At 33.7% G+C, this 9,601-nt stretch overlaps 1 protein-coding gene across 1 annotated transcript; it reads left to right on the top strand.

Moving 5' to 3' along the window:
• Positions 1-1,124: 1,124 nt before the first annotated feature.
• LOC137621802 (uncharacterized) lies at positions 1,125-5,308 on the top strand. Its single transcript, XM_068352309.1, has 2 exons — positions 1,125-3,332; positions 3,428-5,308. The coding sequence occupies exons 1-2, from the start codon at positions 1,125-1,127 to the stop codon at positions 5,306-5,308; spliced, it is 4,089 nt and encodes a 1,362-aa protein (XP_068208410.1).
• Positions 5,309-9,601: the final 4,293 nt, after the last annotated feature.

Here is a 9,601-nt window from a genome sequence, read left to right as displayed (position 1 = left end):
TATATATATATATGTATATGTATATATATATATATATATATGTATATATATATATATATATATATATATATATGTATATATATATATATATATATATATATATATATATATATATGTACAGTATATGTATATATGTATATGTATATATATATACATATATATATATATATTATATATATATATTGTAAAATATTTACTTGTATTTTAATCTTTAAAATAAAACTTTGTTAAATTATAGAATAAAACTTTTGTCGGGTAAATTTAATACTGGTTAAAACTAGTGGGTTGTTCCCATGATAGTTTGGTTCCGATTTTCATTTTTGTCTTGTCTCGCCTTGCGCTGTCATTCTGTTCACAGTTTTAGTTCACGGCCGAGACTCGCACAGGGTGGAGGTAAGGGTGGTCTTTATATTAGCTTATTTTCATTGCTGTTTAGAAAAAGTTTATTGAGCCATATATAATATTGAGTGTTATTAATTTGTTATAGCCAGTCATTAACAGTTTGTGTTAAATTTGTATAAATTTTGTTTGGTTCTATATATGGCTGTTATTTTTGTTTTCAGCTTCTGGAGTAGAGGTCCTCTCCAGCCTTTACCCACGAAGAATTTACGGCCTAAATTCACTGTCATTTTAGTCATGAAGTTCTACTTTCAAGTCATGTATAAATATTATGTATGTATTATGTATAAATAAATTGTTGATGGCTTTTTATACAGTTTATGATTGCACCTCGATTTAGGACCATCCCATACGTCATGAACAGCATGACTTATTTTACATTTGTTTAAATAATTCTACATTTGGTGTCAGGTGTGGGGTCCTAAGTTTTATGGGTGCTTTCATTACTGTGCCATTGAGGTCGTGTGGGAGACTGGCCTTGTGTTGCGAAAATTGTTGTGTATTGTCGTTATACTAAGCACTATTGTTACTTATCCTGGTTTAAGGAACAAGGCTAGGTTCGTGTTTATTATGTAATGACATAAGTATTATTGCCTGCCTTAAACCCAGGGCTCACTATATTGAGCTAAGTCCACTATAACGTTGCTGTCTATTTTTCTTTTGTGAACTCTTTTTTTTTTTTTTTTTTTTTTTTTTTTTTTTTTTGTCAATTATTGCCTATTACCATGTCTAGTTTATTAAAACTAAGAGAACTTGCTACGGATCTTGGTTTAGCTGGTGATGATGCGGTAAAGTTTATCACTCATCAACAAAATATTGAGAGAGAAGAGCGAGCACAAGAGCGTGAGTATAAAAAGCTCGAAGCTGAACGACAGTTAGAACTTAGAAAATTAGAAGAGAGAAGTAAAGACCGGCAGCATGAAATAGACATGCTTGCGAAGAGAGCTGTAGCTCCCACTAATGTGTCTAGCACTTGTCCCAGACTTTCTTCTGATGAAATAAAATTGCTTAGTTTTAAAGAGGGTGATGATTTTAGTGTTTTTCTCTCATATTTTGAGAGAATTTGCGAAGCAAATGGATGGGATTTAGAAGCTGATGGTGTAATTAGACTGTTACCGTTATTACAAGGCAAGCTAAGGGAGGTTTATATAACGCTTCCTTCCGAAGCCACTGGCACTTATTCTGATTTGAAGAAAGAGTTGTTGAATGCTTATTATATGAACTCTGATTATTATAGAACTGAATTTCGGCATGCTCGTATTTCCCCCCATCAGACTTTTCGACAGTTTGGCTTTACTTTACGTAGACTCCTGAATCATTGGTTGGAAACATCGAAGGTAAATAATAGTTATGAATCTTTATCGGATTTCATATTGTGTGACCAATTATTAGCTTCAGTAACTCCCGAGTTGCGCAGTACCCTTAAAGATAGAAAGTGGCATACTTTTGATGAATTGATTAACGAGGCAGATACTTATGCGGCTGCTCATAACTTGTATACCAAATTGTCTAAAAGTAGTTCGAGGAAGTCTGTAGTCAATAACACTAATTCATTAAAGAATTCTGATCATTCAGTCGTACAGCCAAATATTACAAAAGTAAAAAGGAAAATAGTTTGTCATAGTTGCGGTTTAGAAGGTCATATAAGACCACAGTGTCCTCAGAATAAATCTTTGATAAGGAAGGAGAATCCTATGATTCATAATGTTATAACTAGTTCTGATCATACGAGTGACGATTCCGGAGTTGGCAATGTCGTTCCCCATAAAGTTAATTTTGTTTTTGGCTCTACTGTATCTGGCTCTTTGAAATTTGAAAATTGCAAGGTAAATGGTGCTAATATTTCGACCATGGTACGTGATACTGGGTGTACTTGTATAGTTGTGTCGGAACAGTTATTACCATCCATACCTTTTGATGAACACACCAAATTTGCGTCAGTTAATGATTATTTGGGTAGAACTGATAAATTCCCTGTGGTTAAGTGTCATATTGCTTGTGATTATTTTACGGGATGGACTGAAGTGGTAAAGGCACCCATTAAGTTTTGTGGTGTGCTTATAGGACAAGTGGAGGATAATGATATCTCTACCTGCCAATCTGTTATGACCAGAGGTCAAGTAAAAGCCGATAGTACTCGTCCTGCTCCCCTGATTACAAATAAATCTAAGGTTCTTGGTGACTTAAACGTGAGTGTGTCAGATTTTAAGCAAGAGCAAATGAATTGCCCTTCTTTGCAGAGCATTCGTGAGAAGCTTGATAAATATATTACTGAAATATCCAGGGGAAATGTTTACCAGTACATTATTGACAAAGGTTTCCTTTATAGGAAGTGTATACAGAGTAACAATAGGGTGATGTTAGGAGTAAAAGTTCTAGTGGTACCACGAAAGTTCAGGGAATTAATTATGAAAATGGCTCACGATTCGTTGTTGGCTGGACATTTTAGTAACTGTAAAACTAAAGACAAAGTGTTTGCATTGTACTTTTGGCCAGGTGCTACAGCTGATATCCTGCGCTATTGTAGATCATGTGATATATGTCAAAGAACTACTTCCCAAGGTCGTGTCAAGAAGGCACCACTTCAAACAGTACCTATAATAACCGAACCTTTTGCAAAGGTCGCAGTTGATATAGTTGGGCCTTTGTCAGCCCCTTCTGAGGACGGTCATAGGTTTATTTTGAAATTAGTTGATTGTGCTACCCGTTACCCTGAGGCTATCCCTCTAAAGAGAATAGATTCTATTTCTTGTGCTGAAGCCCTATTAAGTATCTTTACACGTATAGGTATCCCAAAAGAGGTTCTATCAGATAGAGGACGTCAGTTTGTTTCTTCAGTGATGGAAGAAGTGCATAAGTTACTTAATATAAAGCCAATTTTTACATCACCATACCATCCACAGGCTAATGGGTATTGTGAGCGTTTTAATGGGGTAACAATACTTTAGGATTTTCTCCTTTTGAACTGATTTATGGACGAAATGTGAGAGGTCCTTTATCCATATTGAAAGAGTTGTTTACTAATCAGGACCTTAATGAAGAAATTAGGAATTCTTATGAGTATGTGTTGGATCTGCGTGATAGGTTAGAGGAAACAGCACAGATCGCACTCCAGAATGCCAAGGTTAATTTTAGCAAATATAAAACTTATTATGATCTGAAAACATCTGATAGAAAATTTGTTATCGGTGATGAGGTTCTGTTACTGTTACCTTCCGACACTAATAAGCTCTTATCTCAGTGGCAGGGTCCATATAAGGTAATTGGCAAGAAAGGTCAGGTTGATTATATTATAGAAGTAAGGAATAAACATAAAGTTTTCCATGTAAATATGTTAAAAAAGTATTACCGTAGGGCCACTATTAACAATTTGCAAGTGTTTGATGAGGTTACCCCTTTTGAACAGAAGGTTTTAATGGGACCTCTGGATTTGGTACAGGTTGCTGTAGTTACTCAATGTACAGATTCTCCTTTGCCAGTGTTAGATACAGAGTCTGGGACTGAACCTGATGTGAATCCTTATCTAACTACAGAACAAAAGGCAGAGTTATCCATTTTGTTAGACAGCTATAAGGATGTTCTTAGTGATATACCTGGTTGTGTTAAAAACTTTAGTCATTCCATACAGTTAACTACCACTGAGCCTGTCAAGAGAAAGCCTTACGCTGTTCCTTATCACTTAAGAGAGGTATTCAACCGTGAAGTTGATAAATTGTTGGAGCTTGATATAATTGAAGCATCTATATCTAACTATTGTTCACCGGTTGTGCTTGTAAAAAAATCTGATGCCAGTTATCGGATGTGTATAGATTTTAGGCAGTTAAATGCTGCAACAGTGTTTGATTGTGAACCTATACCTACTATAGATGAGAACTTAGACAAATTTTCAAACTGCAAATATTTGTCGGAAATTGATCTTGCTAAAGCTTATTACCAGGTTCCAATGGAAGAATCCTGCCGGAAATATACTGCATTCAGTACTAATAGGGGATTATTTCAATTCAAAAGAATGCCATTTGGATTAAGTACTGCCTGTAGTACATATAACCGTCTGATGCGCCAAGTGTTGAAAAATTTAGACCACGTTAGTTTTTATTTTGATAACATTTTTGTTCACTCTAGCTCATGGCCTGAACACTTGGTGGCCCTCGAGAAAGTGTTTGCCAGACTTCGCAGTTGGAATTTAACTTGTGGTCCCTCTAAGTGTCGTTTTGGTTACGAGGTAATTCACTATTTGGGATACCAGATTGGTAGGAACTCTCTGCAACCATTACCAGATAAAGTACAAGCAATTGTGGATATGCCTTTTCCAAGTAAGAAACGGCAATTACGATCATTTTTAGGGTCTGTTTCTTTCTATAGAAGATTTATTCCACAATTTGGAAGTATCTCTGCTCCTCTGTCTGATTATTTAAAAAAAAATCAACCTGATGTAATCAGCTGGAATTCTAAGGCGAGAGAAGCATTTGAGATGTTGAAAGCAAAGTTAACACATGCTCCTATTTTGCAATTACCAGACCTTAGTAAGCCATTTGGTCTGAGAACAGATGCAAGTGATCATGGAATAGGTGGTGCACTGTTGCAATACGATTCCGAGGGTATACCATTTCCTATTGCTTACGCTAGTCGTAAGTTGCAAACTTCAGAATTTAAGTATTCAGTCATTGAAAAAGAAACCTTAGCAATTGTTTGGTCTGTGAGAAAGTTCCAACAGTACCTATATGGAAGATCATTCTTTTTAGAGACTGACCATCGTCCTTTAACTTATCTGAGAAATATCAAAGCTCATAATGCAAGACTGATGCGCTGGAGTCTCCTTCTTCAAGAGTACCAGTTTCAAATAACTCATATTAAAGGAGCTGCCAATGTTCTAGCTGATTGCATTGTCCCGCAATCCCACGTAGGTTAAAAATTTTCCCTGAAAATTATCTTGGGGTGGAAGAATGTAAAATATTTACTTGTATTTTAATCTTTAAAATAAAACTTTGTTAAATTATAGAATAAAACTTTTGTCGGGTAAATTTAATACTGGTTAAAACTAGTGGGTTGTTCCCATGATAGTTTGGTTCCGATTTTCATTTTTGTCTTGTCTCGCCTTGCGCTGTCATTCTGTTCACAGTTTTAGTTCACGGCCGAGACTCGCACAGGGTGGAGGTAAGGGTGGTCTTTATATTAGCTTATTTTCATTGCTGTTTAGAAAAAGTTTATTGAGCCATATATAATATTGAGTGTTATTAATTTGTTATAGCCAGTCATTAAATTTACCCGACAAAAGTTTTATTCTATAATTTAACAAAGTTTTATTTTAAAGATTAAAATACAAGTAAATATTTTACATTCTTCCACCCCACATATATGTATATATATGTATATATATATATGTATATTTATGTATATGTATATGTATATATACACAGTATATATATATATGTATATATACATACAGTATATATATATATATATATATATATGTATATATATTATATATATGTATTTAATATATATATATATATATATATGTATATGTATATATATATATATATATATACATATATGTCTTTGTGTATGTATGTGTGTGGAGTATTGTCGTTTCATTAATGAGTATGGATAATATGAAATATATTAATATATTATTATTACAATATGGAGGCCAAACCTGTCATAAAATGACGGAAATGTTTGTACAATTTTGCCCTTGCATCATGCTGATGGCACATGGAGTACCTTACATTACTCTGCCTTTTTTTTTTTTTTTTTTTTTTTTTTGAAGATATGGTGACTGCTGAACGTGGAATTCATTGCCGTGATGCACATAAAAATAAATGATAGTTATCTTTTATATGTGAGTGTACGCTACCCGTAAAAAATGACGGCTAAATATTTAGATAGATATGTACATACTCGTACACGCACATACGTACATACATACATACATACATACATACATACATGCACATTCATCCCACCTAACTACAACACGGCATTTTCGGCAATTTGTGGGAAACTGTGGTTTCTTAGTGTGCCTCACGGCATACCCCCTCTCACCAGGGTATGACTACTCCCTCTTCCTTCTGGGTGTGACAGAATATATATATATATATATATATATATATAAATATATATATATATGTATATATATGTATGTATATATGTGTATATATATAAATATATATATATATATATATGTATATATATGTATATATATGTATATATATAATATATATATATATATATATATAAATATATATATATATATATATATATATAGTCTGACTCTTGCTCTTTATTATATATGGGAGATTATTATTATTATTATTATTATTATTATTATTATTATTATTATTATTATTATTACTGTGTATAAAAGCAGATAGACTAACTCACGAATGTCTACAGTTATACATAGACTTTGTAATATGCTGCTGAAATAGATGTCAGAAATGTAAGGTTCCCCATGGCTTTAATGTCCAGTATATTCAGTTATTCGATATATGCAAGGTCAACATTAATTTGGAGAAGCAAAATCACACAGGGAAAAAGTGGTAGAAGTTAATGTAATTCGCAGAGAGAGAGAGAGAGAGAGAGAGAGAGAGAGAGAGAGAATATTGATATAAAGACTCAAAGCTAATCGAAGGAATAGAATATTTTCGTGGAAAGAGAGACAGACAGATGGGGTATTAATTGGAGGAGACAGAAATAGAAAGAAATTGCATGGAATGTCGTCCTGGGGACAAGGTGACAGACAGAGAGTGAAGTAAGCAAAGAAACATAGTATAAAAGATTTTAAAAGGTATCCATATATATATATTATATATATATATATATATATATGTGTGTGTGTGTGTGTGAGAGAGAGAGAGAGAGAGAGAGTGAGAGAGAGAGAGAGAGAGAGAGAGAGAGAGAGAGAGAGAGAGAGAGAGAGAGCACAAAATTAAAGTTTCATATATCTTGCGGAAACAGATGCTATAGAAACATATTGAAATAGATTGATAAATAAAAACTGAACAAATGCAGGAAATAAGAAAACGAGAAGACAGAAAGTAAAGACAAATGCGTGAGGGGGCACGAAAAATTAAAGTTTCAAATATTTTGAAGAAACAGATTGAAACAAATGAATAAATGAAAACTGAATAAATGCATGAAATAGGAAAAACGACATGGAAACAGACAATAAAGACAACGGCTGAATGAAATAAACAAACAGAAAACAAAATAAAAGACAGAAAAACTCCCGACGACCCCCAAGGGAGAGTGCCAGAGACGAGGTCTACTTTAACATCCCGTGTTTGTCCGTCTGCATTTTTTGCCTCGACTGATTCTTCTATTGGGACGGAAACACTGGATATGGCAATGACTGATTGATTTACCCAAAGAACAGACAGTCGTCGGAATAGAGGAGGTCAGGGGATCCTCTCCTATGGCTACACGGAAACATAAATAAGAATGTGAACTTCGGTTGGTATATGGCACGTTTTTTTTTTTTCCATGGTAAAAGGAATATCTTATGGTGAATGGGTAGTTTAAAGATTTTTATTTCAATTTGAGGTGTTGGCAAATATGAAAGGGCATTTTATGGTATAATGGTATTTGTATATTATTATTATCATCATTATTATTATTATTATTATTATTATTATTATTATTATTATTAATTTCTAAACTACAACCCTAATTGGAAAAGCAGGATCCTATAAGCCAAGGGGCCCCAACAGGGAAAAAAGCCCAGTGAGGAAAGGAAATAAGGTGAAATAAAATATTTTAGGAACAGTAGCAACATTAGAATAAATATTTCCTATATAAACTATATATACTTTAACAAAGGGCATTTCTTTGTTAAATGGGAACATTTTTGAAGGGTAATTTGTAAGGTTAAGGGGCATTTAAAGGTTTAAATGTCGTTAAAGAATGCCAGTGGCAAGGGACATTGTTAATGCTCTAGCAGGACAATGCTTTAGAGACTAACTATATACACATATGATCAGTATCCAAGCCCCTATCCACTCATGCTAGAACCAGGGAGACCCAGGCTCCCCAAACTCCTTAGCTTTCAAGGATAGTGAGGTTGCAGACACTACAAGAAACTATCGAGCTCATGTCTTGAACCTCAGTCCGGCAGAACGTCATGCATGGACGTTTCCAATAGATTGTGAATGTGTATTTCTATTGGGAAATAACATTATTAAGAAAAAATTATGTCTCTTTTTATGATGAAAATATTTTCAAGGTGAAAGTAATTATTTTTTTTTATAGTTACGAGTCATTTTTATGGCGAGTAATAATCTTTCATCGAGAAGGGAACATTGTATAATGTAGAAACCATTTTTCATACGAAGATAATTTTCTTTTCTTTTTTATGTGAAGAAGCAGTTTGTTGAAGGTAAGATTCATATGAAGACGTAATTTTATTATAAAGTGCGCTTATTACACCAAAGAAGTAATATTTTATGGCCAAAGATTTTTTCAATAATGAAGAATTTTTTTTTTAGGAAGGGTGGTCTAATTGTATCACAGATATTTTATAGTCAAATATTTTTTCTACTTATAAGGTCATTTATTATTTACTTTGTCAAACTCGGTCATTATATGAGAAATAAATTATAGAAATAAAGGATAAACGATGGACTTAAGAGACAAACGCCTTCGGACAGCTTTAATGAAGAGATAAGATTTCATTTTATTATTATTATTATTATTATTATTATTATTACTAGTTGGAAAAACAGGATGCTATAAGCCCAGGGGCGCCAACAGGGAAAATAGCCCAGTGAGGAAAGGTAACAAAGAAAAATAAAATATTTTTATAACAGTAACAACATTAAAATAGATATCTCCCAAATAAACTATAAAAATTTTAACAAAACAAGAGGGATAGAAATTAGATCAAATAGTGTGCCCAAGTGTACCCTCAAGCAAGAGAACTCTAAGCCAAGACAGTGGAAGACCATGGTACAGAGCCCATGTCACTAGCCAAGGCTAGAGAACAATGGTTTGATTTTGGAGTGTCCTTCTCCTAGAGGAGCTGCTTACCATAGCTAAAGAGTCTCTTCTAACTTTACCAAGAGGAAAGTGGCCACTAAACAACAACAGTGCAGTAGGTAACCCCTAGAGTGAAGAAGAATTGTCTAGTAATAACAGTGTTGTCAGGTGTGAGGACAGAGGATAATCTGTAAAGAATATGCCAGACTATTCGGTGTTTGTGTAG

This window comes from Palaemon carinicauda, chromosome 28 (assembly GCF_036898095.1).
Source record: "Palaemon carinicauda isolate YSFRI2023 chromosome 28, ASM3689809v2, whole genome shotgun sequence".
In the NCBI taxonomy this organism is placed as follows: domain Eukaryota; kingdom Metazoa; phylum Arthropoda; class Malacostraca; order Decapoda; family Palaemonidae; genus Palaemon; species Palaemon carinicauda.
Note: the sequence above shows the minus strand (reverse complement) of the source record. Positions and strands in the feature narration are given on the sequence as shown.

What these genes read in the sequence shown, in the direction of transcription:
- LOC137621802 (XM_068352309.1), top strand. Translation starts at nt 1,125, where the DNA reads ATGTCTAGTTTATTAAAACTAAGAGAACTTGCTACGGATCTTGGTTTA. An exon ending in ATTGTGAGCGTTTTAATGGG is followed by an intron (nt 3,333 to 3,427) that starts GTAACAATACTT and finishes TTTACTAATCAG; the next exon opens with GACCTTAATGAAGAAATTAG.